At 38.5% G+C, this 19,537-nt stretch overlaps 1 protein-coding gene across 6 annotated transcripts in view; it reads right to left on the bottom strand.

Annotated features, from left to right (window-relative positions):
* The window catches only part of CDC14A (cell division cycle 14A), a 172,881-nt gene that overhangs the window by 142,466 nt on the left and 10,878 nt on the right, over positions 1 to 19,537 (bottom strand). For 3 of the 6 annotated variants that reach the window (XM_082614086.1, XM_082614085.1, XM_082614087.1), the window contains exon 3: positions 12,218 to 12,293. In XM_082614086.1, the coding sequence (XP_082470212.1) occupies positions 12,218 to 12,293 (76 nt within the window). Of the gene's footprint in view, positions 1 to 2,829; positions 2,946 to 6,036; positions 6,087 to 12,217; positions 12,294 to 19,537 lie in introns of those variants that run through there. The other 3 variants (XM_082614089.1, XM_082614090.1, XM_082614088.1) reach the window with 2 other exon arrangements.

Genomic DNA, 19,537 nt, shown 5'->3' with positions numbered 1-19,537 from the left:
TTTATTATTTTTTAATTTATTTATTTATCTTTGGCTGTAGTGGGTCTTCATTGCTGCACGTGGGCTTTCTCTAGTTGAGGTGCACGGGCTTCTCACTGTGGTGGCTTCTCTTGTTGCGGAGCACGGGCTCTAGGCGCGCAGGCTTCAGTAGCTGTGGCATGCAGGCTCCGTAGTTGTGGCTCGTGGGCTCTAAAGCACAGGCTCAGTAGTTGCGGCACACAGGCTTAGGTGCTCTGCAGCATGTGAGATCTTCCCAGACCTGGGCTCAAACCTGTGTCCCCTGCATTGGCAGGTGGATTCTTAACCACTGCGCCACCAGGGAAGTCCAGCACTGCTCTTTTAAATTGAACTTTGAAAAATAAGTGTTTGCCTCAAACCTCTTTGAGGTTTGGTCTCTTACTACCAAAGTCCTTATTTCCAGACAAGCTTACTAAAATACCCCTATGATATAAAGTTTAAAAGAGTACATTTAAAAACAGTAATAATAAATTTTTTTAAAAGAGTACATTTTATTCAATTCAGGTCAGTGGAGTGAAAGCACACAAGTTATCTAAAGACTTCCAGGTCACCATCAGTGGTGTTGACACTTGTCTACTTGCTTTCTCAATTTGGAATTGTTACCTGCTGGACATTTCTCGTTTGTTTGTTTGTTTGTTTTTGCCAGTGATTTATCTCCATCAATAAGCTATGTTTGATTTATTGAAAGAAGAATCAAGGCTCTTATGACCTAAGCTTCTTCTACGGTCTCTAAATCCTACATTACCTAAAGACTGCCTTACAGAGGCCAGGACCCCGTTAACATGAGTCAGATGGAACACAAGGACTCAGCTCTTCTGGCTCTCAGCCTCTCACTATTTTCATTTCCTGGATCCCTAACACACTTCTGAGGAAGTTTAAATTATCTGTTTCAATGCCCTTTTCTACTAAGAGTTTAGGTTTCATAACAAGCTACTCTTATCATTAAATAATGTGGAATTAAATTTATTTTACAAATTTACTCGCCAACAGTGACAAACTCCTATTGCTATTCTTTCATCGCCAATGGTCTTTACTGTTGGACTGTTTTTGAACTTTTTGTGTTAGCTTCTTTTTTGCTTTTCTCTCTAATGCTAAAGTATACGGAATGCAGAGAACCATCCTACAATGGGAACCATGAGGACGGAATTCTGAAGGAAACTTTCTTTTCACTGTATACTTATACATTTTTTAAAGTAAAAATAATACAAATTAAAATTTTAAGGGAAGAATTTTTTTTACCTTTACAAGCTTTCAGAAATTATATCAGATAAAGAATATTCTTCACAAAATCTACCTAGAAATTTTAACTATTTTAAAATACATAGACTTCCCTGGTGGCGTAGTGGTTAAGAATCCGCCTGCCAATGCAGGGGACACAGGTTTAAGCCCTGGACCAGGAAGATCCTACATGCCGCGGAGCAACTAAGCCCGTGCGCCACAACTACGGAGCCTGCGCTCTAGAGCCCACGAGCCACAACTACTGAAGCCCGCGTGCCTAGAGCCTGTGCTCCGCAACAAGAGAAGCCACGACAATGAGAAGCCCGTGCACCTCAACGAAGAGCAGCCCCCGCTCGCCAAAACTAGAGAAAGCCCACGCGCAGCAACAAAGATCCAACGCAGCCAAAAATAAAAATAATAAATTAAATAAATTAAAAAATAAAATAAAATTAAATACCTCCTGTTGGAAGCTGCCTACAGGATGCAAACATAATTGACTTTTTTTAAAACATCTGTCACCCTACCTACTCACAAAATTTTTTTTCTTGTGATGAGAACTTTCAGGACTTACTTTCTCAACAGCTTTCACCCATGCAATAGTGTTATTAACTGTAGTCACCATGCTGTACGTTACAATAACTGATTTTTTAAAATGAGAGTTCTCTATCTGACTTTTAGGAAAGCTTTTAAAACTCCTAGCATTTACTTTGCTTAGGGTTAGATATTTTGGAATTCAAGTGTTTTTCTCAGCACTGCAAGTCAAGAAATGATCTTCTCATGCAGGGAACACGGGTTTGTGCCCCGGTCTAGGAGGATCCCACATGCCGCGGATCGGCTGGGCCCGTGAGCCATGGCCGCTGAGCCTGTGTGTCCGGAGCCTGCGCGTCCGGAGCCTGCGCGTCCGGAGCCTGTGCTCTGCAATGGGAGAGGCCACAACAGTGAGAGGCCCACGTACCGAAAAAAAAAAAAAAAAAAAAAAAGAAATGATCTTCTGTTTAGTGAAGCTTGGCCAATATCTCCTAGGTCATATCACAGAGAGGTGAGTTCTCACTCAAGGAATCAAAACTAATTCAAAGTGAAGGACAACAGAGAAAAATCTTATATATAACAAGCCTTGTCCTAATTGCCCTCCCTGTCACAGCCAGGCCTTCCTCTTATGGGTCAGCATACCCAAGTCTCGCAGCAGTAACGCTGTTCAACAGAGGAGATATTCTGGTACTAGGATGAAAAATTTCAGGGATAACAAAACATTTTGCCAATCGTTTAGCTGATGCTTTATATGATTGAGTTGATCTACACAATTTCTTTAATGTTTTCTCCTTCCAAATATTAAACATGTCCTTATCTTAAAAACAAAAACAAAAACTACCTATTACATATCAAAGCACACTGATGACTAAAGTGCCTTTAGAGGAACATTTGGCTCATCCTTTGAGATCTTTCATATGGAAGAACTTTACCATGCAAGAAAAGAAAGTCCTGCAGACAATAGGACTCTATTTTATAAATGAGCCCTGTAGATATTTTTTCAAGTTCTGCTCTAATATCAGGAGAATTTCATGCCTCCAAACTGGACAGTTGCCTCTTCCTTACCTGGCTGCCACCTCTACAGTCCAGTGTACCGGCCACGCCCTTCATGGAGATTACTTGCTAAATCATACCATCACTTCTGGCTTTCAGTGAGCTCCTTGCTCTAATACAGATTCTTTCTGCTTTACATGAAAAGCTTAGAGATTACAAAAACACTGTGTACAATAGCAAAGTAAAGTTAGAAATTGGTAAAACAAATGAATATAGTCTTAAATATAAAGAGGAGGATGTCACAGAAGGAATACTAAGACCTCTGGACTATTTGTCTGCTCTGCAGCAAGGCTGCACATGACTCATTGCAAATTATAACATGCAGCCACTATCCACACTATATTGTAGATTTCAATCTGGAAACTGGAATATATAGCCTTCTGAATCTTCTTAACCTAAGTGGACACAGCCAGCCCTCTATAATAACAACAACAGTAATATTTATTAGTCACTTGCTACATGCCATTATTTCTCAAAGCAGTAGGACAGTGCCAAAGGGGTCCAGTTTGACCAGACACAGAGTGACTCCCAAACCAGAAGTCCTGGGCAAGGCTGAAGTATAATGAGCATGCTGTGTCTCTCTTTTACCAAGAGAACATAAGCCTGGAGCCATGGAGGGCCTGGCTTACCACACTTGGCCAATAGCTCCCAGGCCAGATGAGAGTTGAGTGTTCTCCACAGTGTGGTAGATGGGAGGAATCCAGAACTCTCTCACTGAGCTTGATAACTTGTGTAAACCTTAATTCTCAATTATAAGGCCATAACACATTTCACGGTTCAAAATTTAAATAATTCTCAGGTTGAATTGGTCAATAATTTAAAAACTTTTCAGAAATAAAAAACAAACTAAATTTCAATCTAAATTATATTTTATAATATTACCATATTGTATTTCATCCTCTTAACAGACTGATTCAGAGTCACCTAGAGAGCTTATTAAAACACAGATTGCTGGGCCCTGCCCCTAGAGTTTCTGATTTAGCAGGGAAGGGCCAGAGAATTTGCATTTCTAACAATTCCTTGGTAATTAATACTGATGCTGCTGGTCCAAGGACCACACACTGAAATCCACTGTGCTAAGATATTGCTAAATTTTGGAAAAGAGCTGCATGAAAATGTGGGAAAAGGCCCCATTCCTGGAAATACTCTATATGGATCCTAAAATACCGTCCATCTGGTCAAGTAGCCCCAAAAGACATTCAAATTCTTTTAGGAACTCCAAATCATGCCATGTGACTTTTAAAAGCATGTTATAGAAAACATATTTCCCCAGATTCCTCAGAAAACTTTATTACGATTTGTAAATTCTTGCATTCCAGCTGATAACACCTAAGGGAAAAGTTCCTTTAATGTTTCAGTAACTAAGCTGCTTTAAATGGTGCTATTCCAGGGCTTCCCTGGTGGTGCAGTGATTGAGAATCCGCCTGCCAACGCAGGAGACACGGGTTCGAGCCCTGGTCTGGGAAGATCCTACATGCTGTGGAGCAACTAAGCCCGTGCACCACAGCTACTGAGCCTGCGCTCTAGAGTCTGCAAGCCACAACTACTGAAGCCCACACGCCTTGAGACCAGGCTACGCAACAAGAGAAGCCACGACAATGAGAAGCCCGCTCGCCAGAACTAGAGAAAGCCCACGCACAGCAACGAAGACACAACTCAGCCATAAATAAATAAATAAATGTGTTATTCCAGAGGTTCCAAATTCAGATGCTCTCAGGGGCCAAGAATTTAAAGTGGGTCAGCTGGGAAACTAGAAAAGCATGCCCTACCCAGTGCAGACCTAGCTCTCATGAAGGAATCTGGGCCCAAATCAGATACTGCAATATTTAAAAGAAGCCAGAAATCTATAATTTAATGAAAATTTTCATAAATTACAGATGTTGACCATGAATTCAAAATTTTTAAACAGTATTCATGCCCCAAAAAAAAAAAAAAATGTCTGTGGACTGAAATCAGCCCATAGGCAATCAGTTTGCTGAATCTGAGTGCTGGGATACTGCAGCTGAAGAAAGTTCTAATGGTTCAATCAGCGTGAAGTGAGCAGCTGTTGTGTGTCAAGCACAGTGCTGAGCAACATGGTAACAAGGGAAGCAGAACCCCAGTCTCCAGCCTCCTAAGTGCTCAAAGTCTAATGAATATTTGATGCTAAACAAGGGGAAAATATTAGCCAAGGCTTATTACAAATGGAAGAGAATAACTACCTAGGGATGCATTCACAGCACAGCAAGGCCCAATGGAATGATCTTAATTACAGGTACAATAATTGTTTCATTTAACAAGGTAAAAAAATAGTAACTAAAAGATGGGATTTAGTAATGAATATCTATCAATTAACATAAGCAAACCTATGGAAATTTCCAGACCTGTACTGTTTCCCTGAGCGAGAATTAAAGTTCTACTACTCTTATGTAAATCATGACAAGTGTGTAATATAGCATATAAATGTTTGATGGTACTTGTAAACCCAAGTACAATGACTGCCATATTAGAAAAATATAAACTAAGATGAGGATATTGACCCCAGACAGACATTTTCTATCTCAGAAAGGAAAGCTATGTGAAAAATTGCATTCTAATGGGATCACTCCTTGTGAAAAACAAGCCACGGTAACTCAGACAGAGAGAAAATGATGACATGCTACACAAATCACAAATACCCCAGGCTATCCTTGAATTATGGTGACAGACACAAATCATGCACTTGTTTAGTTTAGGTCAGGAGACCACAAACTACTTAACCATTCAAAATCAAAAGGTGATGCAATTAAGCTCAAAGCCAAAAAACAAAAACAAAAGAGTTAATGGCCAATTTAAAGAAACAGATTTTGGGGGCAGCCTTTCGGTAAAGTTGTTTGCCATGCTTAAAAGTAAAATCTTCAAGTCGTGTGGTTAGAATGTGATGTTTAAGCTGTGTCGATCAGCCTGATTAAGCTAAGGAAGACATTAGTGCAGCCTGGATTATATGCCCTTTAATAAAAAAAAACCTGAGCCCATGCACTTCCCTAAACAAGCAAGCTCTGCCAATGATGATGGTCAGATTAAGTAGATTACAGCACAGGGACCATGGTGACCAAGGCATCATTCTCTTACAGTGACTAGGCTAGCCCAGTAATGGCTGCAGCAATCAGCGTCTCCATAGCAATCAGTGGTCATTCCATTGCAAAAGCGATAAAATGAACAGGTCTTCCTGTGAGCAGCCATGAGCTCTACATATTTTACCTCCAACTTCCCCAGGAAAGGGATATTCTTGAAAATTTTCTTTGGCTGTACAAAACAAAATACGGTTTATGTTTTTATTTAAAGCTAAAACAAAACAGATCGAATAGTTTATTTAAAAAGAAAACGGTGTCTTTTTATGGTCCATTTTCTTTCAAACCCAGTATGTTTCATCTAATGAAATGGCACCTTTGTTCAAAGTAGAAGTCAAAACGTCAAGAAAAGTTGCTCATAAAGGTTAATCGATCAGGCTGATAATATAGTTGAAGGCATTTGGGGATTTTCTATGAAAGGGGGTTTTCTTGCCTGAGGCTTCTGAATGGGCATAAGGGCTCCAGGCCTTGCAAACTCTACATACACTCACTCCTGTGGGAATTAACACTGTTTTAGCACCCCTGAAACCTCTTTAAACTACATGAACACTCTCCAGAATGTAGCTTGCTTTTCTTCCCCCAAAAGCCCATGAACCTGCAACAGAAGATAACCTCATGAAGCAATCTTCAACATGTTTTTGTAGTTATAATAAGAGGGTGGTCTGATCACTGTATCAAAAGAGTGCTTGTGTACAACCACCTGATACTGTGGCAGGTACCTGGTTACCAGATAGGATTACTGCACTGATTCATTCAGCAACAAGGACATTCCCTGAGCCCCACCATCTGCCAGGTACTTTCAGTGCTTTAATATAATCATCCATTTCACCATGCCCCCCTCTCCTTTTTTCTTTTACCCTGAAAGGACCATGTGGGATGTTTTGTACATTTAAAATTACATTTCTGTCAATATTCTTTTAAATCTCTCTAAATTGTCCCCAAGATTACTGTGATTGTCCTGTTGATTCATAAGAGCAGGTATTAAAAAAAAAAAAATCACTGCCCTAGAAAACATCCCCTTTTTTCAGAGACACTCTTTTTTCCCGCAGGCTAGGGTTTTATTTTTCTCTGAGGAAAAGTGAAATCAACAGTTAAAACTGTGTTGATTATTTTAGAAAAAGTCAGTTCAATCATATTATGTTTATAAAACTGTCAAATTACTGAATCAGTAATTGAAAGATTTTCTTAACTGATTAACTTTGAAAAAGGTACTCTGCTTTTCAAAATACCACTACCTTGTCTTTAATTACTATAGTCTTCTCTTTTAGAAGCTCGTATATTCCAGCCCAGTGTTCTTAGCATTGTCTGTGCCAAAAATCCCTTTGAGAACCTATTAAAAAGTTATGAATACTCTCAGAAGAAAAATGTAAATACATACAAAATTTTATATATAATTTCAGGAGTTTATGGATTCTTCGAAGTACAAGATTACAATTCTTGGTCTAGCCTATCAATCACTGATGACATTTTAAATTAAACAACATACACAGTTTTGCAAATTGTCCTCACTTCATTAAATCTTCTTTCTTTGACTGATTCCCTTATTATGGTAACTCTTGACCAGAAATAGCAAACTACTACCTATTACTGTATAACTCTTAATACTTACATTTTTTAAAGTATAGTTTAAAATTAGAAACAGGGTTTTTGCTGGTGGTAGTGGTTTCTGATTTTGGTTTTTTAATCTAAGTAAATGTGTAATGGATAATTTTCCATTTTAATTCATATAATTAAAATGAAGGCCATTGGGAAAAGAATGCATATGAATACACACAAAAAAAAATCAGTAAATCATCACCTCAAATCATCAACTTTTAGAGAAACCTTTTAACATAAAAAAATAAGAAATTTGGGTTTGGAATAGAATATACTATAAAATATTACCTATCGACCTAAGGTATCAAATAAAGGGGAAAAAATAATAAGAGCTTTATTGGAAGAAATAAAAATTTCCAAAGTAGAAAATAAAATGCACCTCAAAGATTTAGGAAACCACATAGAAAAAAGAATTCTAAGAAGTTCTTTGTTAAAAGAACAGAAGTTATTTAAGTTATTTTAACAAAAGTTATTTGTTAAAATAGTGCCAATTATTCAGAGAAGCAAAGGAGTTTGAGGACCAAGTCAGTGGCATCAGATTGGGTATTTAAGATGTCACTAGAGCAGTTTCAGCACAGTTGGGAAGACAAAGGTGGGAGAGCAAATGATAAGAAATCAGTGCCAAGTAAGGATGTAAACATGCTGAGGGCAGGATATTGAAACCTCTAGAGGCAAAAGGTTGGAAGAGAATCTGTAGGTCATGGGGATCATGGTAAGGCCAAAGCAGTTTCTGTGTGTTTACTGACCCCGTGCTGGACACTTGGAGACAAAAGTCTCCATCTTTTGATAAGGCATGCCTCCATCCTCTAGGAGCTCAAAGTCTAGTGAGAAAGATAGATGCAATTGAAAATTGCAAATTATAACTGAAATTATAGTTTCAATTAAAATTAAAATTACAACTCATCAGTAATAGAGATCTGCACAAAGAATTATGGAAAAACAAAGGAGGCACTTCCCACTTTGTCCAGCAGCACAAGGAGATGTTTACTAGATGTGGTGGTGCTTTTGCACAAGGTCTTAAAGAATGAGGAGTTATCAAACCAGAGGGCAAGGGCACTCCAGCCATACTGGATGTCACACGCAATTGTGTGGAGCAGCGCTGTGGTTCAGGGTAAAGTTCAAGGCTAGGAGTGGCAGGGGTACTGCAATCTTCAGTAACTCAGTAAGTTAGTGCATGAAATCACCCGCTGGGAAGATGCCAAGGGTGGGAATTGTCAAAGTGAGCAAGACAAAAGGCATGGAAGTATGCTGCCAAAGGTCTTACCAAAATGAGTGACCATGGGCTGCAGACGAGAGACATCAGAAGGGAGCTGAGAGCCTAAAAGAATAGGGAGACTGAAGGTCTGGAGATTATACAAGGGTGAGAGAGACGATGTGGGAGGCGTGTAACAAGGAGGGTACATTCAAAATCGGAAAGCCTAGAGTCTGGGTTCCAGGAGGCAAAGCAGCCGGAGTGGCAGGAACGGTCACTGGAGCAAAAAAGAAGCAGAGGAGCTATGAGGCCACCATGGGACAACAAGGGGAAGTTAGTCAGGGCAGTGCTGTGGGTGAGTGCAGGAAGATGATAAACCAGAGGCTGCAGCTACCAGTGAAGGTGGAGAGAAGTATATGAATGATGCAGTCAAGGGCCTGAGAACCTGGCCCCGACCTTACCTTGCAGCCTTGGGCAAGTCACATGCCTCTCCTGGGCTTCCCTTTCTGCACCTATGAAATCAGGAGGCTGGACTAAATGGTTATTTGGATTCCTAAAATGATATCGGATAGCTTTCGCATATGGACATGATAGCTATGAGTCTGAGAAGGTGTTCGTAAACTTCGTTGAAGAACTGTCTTAGGGCTTCCCTGGTGGCGCAGTGGTTAAGGATCTGCCTGCAGGGCTTCCCTGGCAGCGCAGTGGTTGAGAGTCCGCCTGCCGATGCAGGGGACACGGGTTCGTGCCCTGGTCCAGGAGGATCCCACATGCCACAGAGCGGCTGGGCTCGTGAACCATGGCCACTGAGCCTGCACGTCCAGAGCCTGTGCTCCGCAACGGGAGAGGCCACAGCAGTGGGAGGCCTGCGTACCACAAAACAAAACAAAACAAAAAACCTGTCTTTATTGTATTTCCTATCAGAATTCACAAATGTTACCTTAGTAACTTTCTTTTGTATAGGACTTCAAAATTTACAAAGCTCTCTTACACATATTTTCTAACCTCTGTACATATATAATCCTAACCACCTTTCTGTGAGCGCTCTATAAGCCCTATTTTAGACCTGAAGAAACAGATTCTACAAGGCTGAAGCGACTGCAGCTTTGAACTGGTAACGTAAGTCTTTTTCTCCTGATAAAGAGATTCTACTTGGTATGCTTTATTGAGATAACCCATGACTTACTAACATTTAAAATTCATTCCCTCAGCAAGTAACAAGGGGCCCACTAATTGTACTAAAGCTAAAAAGGTCATTCATTCCAGGCATCCATCAGATTACCTGATCACTGAAATGAACCGAGGGGACTGTCTGAACTTTATTAAATTTGTATAATGTTGAAAGAAAGCTTTGTAAATGAAAAAAATCAAAACAAGCCCTTGTATACGCTTACCCATACTGTTTAGTATAGACCATGATAGTAAAATAGTCTTAATTCAATCCATCTACTCTTATGTACTTGTTATATAGAGCACTGAGTCAGACCAGAAAATTTGTTTTCCTGATAATGATTCCTTTCTCTTCAATCATTCCAGATAGTAGACAGGTTCCACACTGTTGATTATAATATCCAGTTCATACCAACTACATACTACCAGGACTAATCAAGAAAGTGAAGAAATTCCTAGGTCCTCAAAAGGAAGAAATGGATTTTAATTATTTATGAATTATCCTTTCCTTGTTAATTCATCCATAAAAAGTCCATTTAATATTTCTTATTAAATCCTTTTGGGGATATTATTTGCTTCCTTGGTGATTACAAAAATTTTAACTTTATCTTTTAAACGATAGGCAGTAGCTTCTTTTCTGAAAAATGTAAGTAGGTTTAGAAACTGAGTTATTTGTAGTGAGGTGGATAGACCTAGAGTCTGTCATACAGAGTGAAGTAAGTCAGAAACAGAAAAACAAATACCGTATGCTAACATATATATGGAATCTAAAAAAAAAAAAAAAAAAGGTTCTGAAGAACCTAGGGGCAGGATAGGAAGAAAGACGCAGACGTAGAAAATGGACTTGAGGACACAGGGAGGGGGAAGGGTAAGCTGGGACGAAGTGAGAGAGTGGCATGGACATATATACGCTACCAAATGTAAAATAGATAACTAGTGGGAAGCAGCCACATATTACAGGGATATCAGCTCGGTGCTTTGTGACCACCTAGAGGGGTGAGATAGGGAGGGTGGGAGGGAGATGCAAGAGGGAGGAGATATGGGGATATATGTATAGCTGATTCACTTTGTTATAAAGCAGAAACTAACACACCATTGTAAAGCAATTATACTCCAATAAAGATGTTAAAAAAATAGAAAACCAACTTTAAAACTTTAGTATGAATAAAAAATAAAAATAAAATTTTTTAAAAATGTAAGTAGGTTTAGTTAAAGGAATGTACATACTATGTATTTCTGAGTCAGATACTACTTTAGAAATTAATCCCCTAAAAAGTTGATTACAACAGATCTTATGTTATGTGATTTTTGACTTTAAAAATCTTTCTTTGGTATCATTCCATGTCCATTTAGCATTTTGAGATCAATGGCAAAAATCTGTGAATTCATATTTTACAGGAAATTCTCCACGATAGACTCTTTTATACCTAAGTACAATAAAAATCAATCAAATCAAAAAATTATCATCAAGCAGATAATATATACAAGGCACTGCACTATGTCATGCCAGTAACATTTTACCCAGCAGAAAGATTAAACTATCCAAGCATTATAATTTAGTGGTTATCCTCAAGAGCATGCTGTGTAGATTTCACCTTGCAAACTGAAACATTTAAGATCCTCATTTAGAAAATTGAGAGAAAAAGATAAATATTTCTTTCTATGTGATGAAGTAAGTCTACCAAAACTAGGAATATAGATGTCACTCTTCCTCATATATGCTTAGAATTTAAGAGGGAAAAAAAGCCACAGGTAAAATTTAAAAAACAGAGATGAATAGTAAATGTATGACCCAAATTTTGTCATAACAGGTAAAATCCATGCTCTACTGCTGCTAGTTGATCAATCTCACTTGGCTGTTACCTCTACAGAGATGACATTCAAGAAATACACAAAAATTTCAGTCTTGATCAGATAGAAAAAGCTTATGCTCCAGAGCTCCTGCCGTGCAATGATGAGCCAGCCCCCTTCATCACCTGGTAACAGTGTCCAGAAGTGGACCTGAAGGTTTCAGAAAAATCATCCTAGGAGGGAATTTGATCAACTCATTAACAACACCCTGAAAGGATTTGTGTTTTCTTTCTTAGATCACTATTTCAATGACTTCATTCAGCTCATGTTTCCATTGATCCTGAAAAATGAAAGAGGTTAACGTGATCCTGAAAAATGAAAGAGGTTAACATGTCCTTTGTGGGGTAATCAGGTAGATCAATTTCAACTTCTAGGTGAACTACTCACTTAAATTTCCAAAGATCAAGATTACCTAACTAAATGGTATATGCACAGCAACCCCACTGGTTAGATTTCACAGTTCAAATTTTTAATACCAAAATATAAACATCACCACAATACTCACTTTTAGTTTCTTGTTTAGTTTACAGCAGTATCTGTACACCATTGCCAAGTTCAGAGGTCCAAAATCTGCATAGAAACTGAGATTTTTTTTAAGTAGTATTTAGTAAAGATATTTTAACATCAATGCTCATTTTTATTTTCATTAAAGTTACAATCAAGTTTCAATTATCTTTGGGAATAAAGGTTAGTATACGACTGAATCATAGTAATCCAAATAACTAGTGATTTCACCCTGCCAATGCCCTCCAGTTACTATAACCAGTCTCATAACAGGTAACTATTTGGACAGTTTTGAGTTCCACCTCCTTTTATCTCCCTGCCAGGACATTAAGTAAAAGAATTAAAAAGCAAGCACTGAAAGAACCAACGTGAACAAAACATATATGTGGCCTACACTTCCTGGTTTTATTTATCACCTACTTAGTCATAAAGCTCATGTACCCTAAGTTCTAATTCCAACTATTCCACTCAAACCTTGCTCTCAAGTTTCAAGTATCTTAAATCCAGTGGTCTTTTATTCAGTTTCATTCTCCTTGGACTCTCTGTATTATATAACACCCTGGCTCATCTCCTTCTCTCCACCCCTTTACATATCCAGGATACACGCATCAGTCTGCAGATCATCTGCTGTCATGAATTAAACGATAACACTATGGAAAACAGACGGCTCCTAACCCAAGACCCAACATCAGTTTTTCCCATCTTCAACTACCTGCTGGACTTCCCATCTATGGGTCCTTCCATCACCTGGAACTCAACCCATCTTTTCTTCAAATCAGCCCTCCAGGCTGAAAACATTTTACTTCTTCCAGTTGCTCAGACATGAAACTTCCTATTAATTTAGTTCAAATAAATATTAATTTAGTTATTATATATCAAATAAGCTACTACTCTAAGTCATCCCTTCCTTTTCTATTCCTACTTTAGCAACAGAAGTCCAGATCTTTCTTCATCTCACATCTTTAGTGTTATAATTCTCTCTCTCCTGCCCAGTCAACCTATATTCCACACTAGAAATTAATCTTTATAAAATCTCACTTCTCACATGTCCTCTCACTGTTCAAAAATGTTTAATGGCTCTTTACTCCCTTCAGAATCATTCCTTGGCTCAGAAATCAAAGCCCTAACCATCACACCCTTAGCTTCCAGGCTGATCTCTCCTAATAGTTCCCATATGGAATCTTCATTCCAACAAATATGTCCATTCCTCATTCTCAAATACTCCATGCATATTCTTAATCCAAGCCGCTGCTCAGATTGGTCTCCTTGCCTGGAATGCTCTCCTTTTCTCTTTCTACTACCCTCTAGTTTCCTCAAAATCCAGTTCAAGTCCTACCTCCTGCACTCACCCTAAGAGAAAACTAACCACCCTTCTCTCAAAGTTCCCAAAACTTATCATCTGAGCCACTGTTTTGGCCCATGACACATACTATCACATACTATGAATTATCTTTTTAAGTGTAGATCCTACCTGGCCAACTACAGTGTAAGCTTCTCACTCAGGGACTGGACATCTTGAGAATGTCCTGCTCAAAATAAACTTCAACAAATAAGTCTTCATTATGACTATTTTGCTCATTAATGCCCAAATTCAATTTAGCTTAGACTATAAATTTACTAAATATCAACATATTTCCAAAAAAAGCATCCCCAAAAGACATTTAATTTTTTAAATAAAAATTAGGATTTATTTAATTTTTTCTGCTACCCAAATTACACTACCATAGATATGTCGTTACAAATCTGCCAAAATCCTCTTGCCTTACTTAAGAATACTCTACTTGGGCTTCCCTGGTGGCGCAGTGGTTGAGAGTCCGCCTGCCGATGCAGGGGACACGGGTTCGTGCCCCGGTCCGGGGAGGATCCCACACGCCACGGAGCGGCTTGGCCTGTGAGCCATGGCCGCTGAGCCTGCGCGTCCGGAGGCTGTGCTCCACAACGGGAGAGGCCACAACAGTGACAGGCCCGCATATCGCAAAAAAAAAAAAAAAAAAAAAAAGAATACTATACTTGTATATTTTATCCATCTTAAACAAGTTGACAATATTTTGGCTCTTATATTCAAGGTAACATGAAAATTAGCCGCTCCTGCACACAGGTTTCATGAGAGTAAGAGTAGAGTTGCCAAAAAAGGAAACCTGCAACAATTTGAAATTAAAAGTTCTTCTATTTCTAGTCCCCAGTGTGATGCTGTGCTCTAAGTATAAAAAAAAAATACCCATGAATCCAAAATGAACTATGCCTACAACAATTACCGACCAGTTCAAGCCCTGTCAACAAGAATCCACTCAAAAGAACCAAAATGAAAAGACTGTACAAGTAAGTATGTACCAGCACTGATTAAGGCAGCCTTGTTCCTATCACAGAGATTTCCTTATCCTTGGGTTATTGTAAGCAAAACTCAACTAATATATCTTATTTTTGCTACTTGAACATGAATATTGAGACATAGAACTTTAAGGTAAATCTGGAATTTTTAGTTAAGATTATTTCAGCTTTTTTAACCCACTGTGAACAAATTTTAGGAAAGCATAAAGAATTCAGGTCATCTAATTCCAGTTTCATACTAACCATTATAAGCCAACTTCAATTCCAGACTCAAAGCTATTCCTAACAATAGAGCCAGCTCAGCCACATATACTTTTGGAAGCAACGTGGTTAATGAACACACCTATTTCACCAAACACCATGAAAATAAATTGGTATACTCCAACAGCACAGGAAAAAGTAAATCAAATACAGACCTCGTCCTTAAGTTGATCTGCACTCTCCAATATGGCAGCCACTAGCCACGTGTGGCTATGTAAATTTAAATTAATTGAAGTTAAATAAATTAAAAATTTAGTTCTCCCATCATATCAGCCCATTTCAAGAGTTCAAAAGCCACATGTGGCTAATGGCTACCAAGATGTACAATACAGATATATAACATTTCCATCACTGCAGAAAATGTTCTGTGCTGATAGACAACACTGATCAAGGTTTAAAAAAAAAAGAAACAAAAATAACAAACAACTAGAGAAATATAAATAAATAACTTATTTAAAATAACTAGAGAAATAATCAAGTACCATGAGTGAGGTATAGATGAAATGTTTAAGGACAATGTCCTTCCCTTTCAGGGGCCCACATTTTTCCCAACAGTGAGATTAGGCTCTGGTAATTCTTGTCCCTTCCTGTTCAAGGGGGTCATAGTTCCAGAAAGCCAGTTTGGGACCTAGGACAGGAGAGGGTGGAAAAATAGAAGAGGACCTAGTCCCCATTCCCCTTCACAGTCCCTCAAAGAGACAGTTAGCTCAGAGCATCAGATAGCTACAGTGAAAGATGTAGACCTCCATCTTGACCACAGCCCCAGGTTAAGGGTAGAAGAAAAACAAGCAATTTTAACCTAGAAGGTTTCTAACCTCACAATACCTTGAAGCTCAATGGGCCAGCATTTATATCCTACAAAAAGAGGGATGGCTTTCAAGTCACACTAAGAAATTCAGTCAAAAATTTTGCACAGCCAAGAGCAATTTAGAACATGTCTTCAAAAGTCAGAATTTTCACAGACAAATATAAAGCCAACAAACTCTATCTTAAGGTCATTTTATATATCCTTTCCTTACAGTGCTTACAGTTCTAAAAATATATATGTATTTATAATACAGTTTTATATACATATAATTTTCTAACAAGCTAAATACATTTCTGAAAATGTCAAGAGCATTGAAGAAAAAATGGTCACAGCTGCTCACACCATGCTAGGTTATCACTGACTTAGGTATAATAAAATGCCATGAACAGAGAAGACACCTTCCAACAACATGCCTCTTTGTAAGAAACTTCCTCACCAGAGGTGGGGAAAATGGAAACACATTTACAGGCCAGACCATTAGCTAGAGGGAAATGTTAAAATACAAAAATCAATTGATAACATTTGAAATAACTCAAGTATGCTAGAAGGTATAAAATATGTACTTGAGCAACTTAGAATCAAGGCAGGAGAATAAAAGAATTGGGCTCAGGGCAGAAGAGGAGAACTGGAAAGTCATCAACCTGGGGACAGTGAAAATGGGGAGAAGAAATGGCAGAGATAAGCCGTGTAGAGACACAATAAAGAAACCCGAGGGCTGAGTGGGCTCCTAAACCTGAGGTTAATGATACATGATAGTGTCTTCTCCATTCTGGCAATTCCCAGGAAGAGGCCTCCAGAGCCACAGCCAAGCAAGGGTCCCCACTTTTTCTAGGGTTGGGGAAAACTCATCTCATTTGGACAAGGAAAACCATGGATATATTATTTTATTATTGCAGAGTACCCTGAGCTTCCCCTCCAAATGAATGCACGAATGAACAAATGAATAAGTATCCCTTATATATATATATATATAAATTTCCCCTTGTAAGGTTGGTAAACTATGGGTCAATACCTAGAATGAAACTCATGAATTATTAAGTGAAAAACAGTCAATCTGTCTTTTTATTCAGTAAGTGTAAATAGCTAAAATCAAATTCTTCCCTGTTTTGATAGGAAAGAAATGAAAAGAATTGGAGTCCTGCAAGTGGGGAGGGAAGGAAAGATAGGGTCATCTTCTGGGGAGAATGAAGAAATGAGACCAGAGCAAATGTTTACCAGGGTCACCCACTACCCACAGAATTTAAGGGAAATAGAACTTGGGCCTAGAAGCCTTTCTATTATACCCTACATATCTAGCTCTTCTCACGAGATTTATGAAGTTTATGATGTATCATTCTTTTGTGTTTGGTTTTTCTAACAAACTCTAATTTAAGTGGGTCCATTCCTAGAGGAATCATTATTTAAAGCACAGTTGTACCTTATTCTACATATCAGAAGTTTCCTCTGAAAACTGTCAACTCCTCGGCAAAAAGATAAACTATATTCCAAGCAATACTCACTGAAAAAAAATTTATGACCACCTACTCTGAGCAAGGCACAAGTTAACATAATAATCAAAGAGTGCTGACAATACAAAAAAATACGAAAAAATTCTGTAAGATCATTATAACGCATACCAACTCTTCAAACTTTTTACCAGCACTGCTGACATGTTTTGTCTATTCATTCATTCACTCACTCACTCAAATATTACTGAAAACCTGCTGACTACCAGTCCCTACCCTTAAGGAGCTCACCACCCAATGTTAGACAAGTAAACACAATTACTATTAATAAATGCTAAGATAACAGTATCCTCCAAAGCACAGTGAGATGTGTGTGTATGTGTGTGTATGTACATATGTGCAAAATTTTGGTGAAATTAATCAGCACTGATTTCTGGGCTATACACTTCACCTAATATTTTCCCTATCACTAAAATATTATCAGTACCCCTCCAGCCTGATGATAAAGATCCTGTACATGGCTGAAACTCACAATGATCACATTTCAAAAAGGCCTCAAATGCTCAGCAAACATTAATCTAAGATCAAAGTACAAGTCTGAGTTTTTGCTCAAGTATAACAAACCACAGTCACATTGATGTCTACCTCCTAGGGAAGAGAGGCTGGACATCTAAGAAGCTTCCCGCTCCACATCAGTCACCTAGAGACTGATGGAAAACTAAAGACCATTGGGAAGCAAGGGGTTCACATCTCAACTTGATCCCTCTAAGTCCCTGGGCTGATGTCTTAGCCTCTCTGGGACTCCACATCCTCATCTATCAATAAAAATGCTGAATTAGATGGCTTCTAAAGTTCCTTCCAGCTATTATATTATATTATATTATATTACCCTATCATATCACATTCCTAGCCATCATATATGACTATTATATATATTATAGTGTGTATATATATTACAATATATTATATATATATTATATATAATATATATATAATATATATAATATATTGTAGTATATATAACATAGTATATATAATATATAATATTGTATATATATTATATATATCGTAATGTGTGTGTGTATACATATATATATATATATATATATTAAAAATAGTCTAGATTGTCTATGACTCTAGTTATCCATACTAGACAAACCATTCAACAGCTCAAATGTTTCTCAAGGGCTGCTCGCCCTATCTGATGCACTCTGCCCTCTCAATGTGTTGGGTCTAGGTACAGAAGGCATTTTCCTCGGAGTGTCTCCTCAGAGAATAGAAAGAACCTCACAGCTTTCTTCCTGATATTCACTATGCTTTCTACATAGCCAGAAAACAAACCCACAGTCCAGAGAGCGGCTTCATAAGGTAGGAACCTTCACATCAGTACTATTTACTTACCTACGTAAGGTAAGTAAATACCTTACCTTATGTAGGTAAGTAAATTTGTTGAGATCACAAAGGAAGAAGAGAATCCCAATATCAACTCTCATGCCTGTCCTTTGGTACATTATCTAGGTTTTCAGGAAAGTCCAGATACACAACTGGGAATATGAGGAACCCTTCTCCACTCACCACCTTATTAACCTGGGGCAAGTAGCAGGGCCACCTAAGCCTTCAGCTGCTGCTTCTGTAAAATGGGTTGCTGCTTTGCCTTAAAGCCAAAAGACAGACTAAATGATATCAAGGAACCTTCAGCACCAGGCTCTGTAATTCTGTAACTTCCCTCTTTGGATCAGGTCAATTAATTAAAAACCCCTTTGACTCTCAAACTAATGTAAACAAAAGAAGACTTTTTCAGGAATGCACTGGCAAGATTAAAATTCACTCCCACAGAAACATTCTCAAGCAGTGGAAATTTACCCCTTTGTTTAATGGCAGGTATTGAAAGCAAGAGGGCCATGCAGACAGTATGCATGTGACTTTGGTAAAAAACAGAATGGGGACTGATCCCCTTTACACAAAAGACTAACCTTCCTCATATGTCATAAAGCAAGTGAGGTCCTGAAAAGGAAAATAATTACTCTAAAACCTAGCAATGATCACATTACCTCTCTAAGCTCTTGGAAGTAAAACCAAAATCCTCAAACTTGTCTGTGAGGCCCAGGGTGATGCAGCCCCTACCTATCTCTCTTTGGGGCCTCATTTTGCACCATTTCCCCCATTTTAGTACTAGTAAGCTCCACCTCCGCTGTCACCCCACTTCACACACGTACACACATGCACGCGCACACACACAAGCACCCCTTCACCCTGCAGGCCAGTTTTCGTTGTTGTGTGCTTCCAAAACCATAGGTCTTTCCTTCAGAGAACTTAAAAAACAGTCCTATGTCTCAATATTTGATTAATAGCCTCCCTAAGCCTCACTGGACTATAAACTCTATGAGAACAGGGTTGGGTTAAAATTTGCTCATTAATGTCTCCCTAGGACCTGGCACAGAGATGACTGAGTAAATGAATAAAAGATTGACGTGGTTGG

The sequence above is a fragment of the Mesoplodon mirus genome, assembly GCF_964341445.2.
Source record: "Mesoplodon mirus genome assembly, chromosome: 3".
Taxonomy (NCBI): Eukaryota; Metazoa; Chordata; class Mammalia; order Artiodactyla; family Ziphiidae; genus Mesoplodon; species Mesoplodon mirus.
Note: the sequence above shows the minus strand (reverse complement) of the source record. Positions and strands in the feature narration are given on the sequence as shown.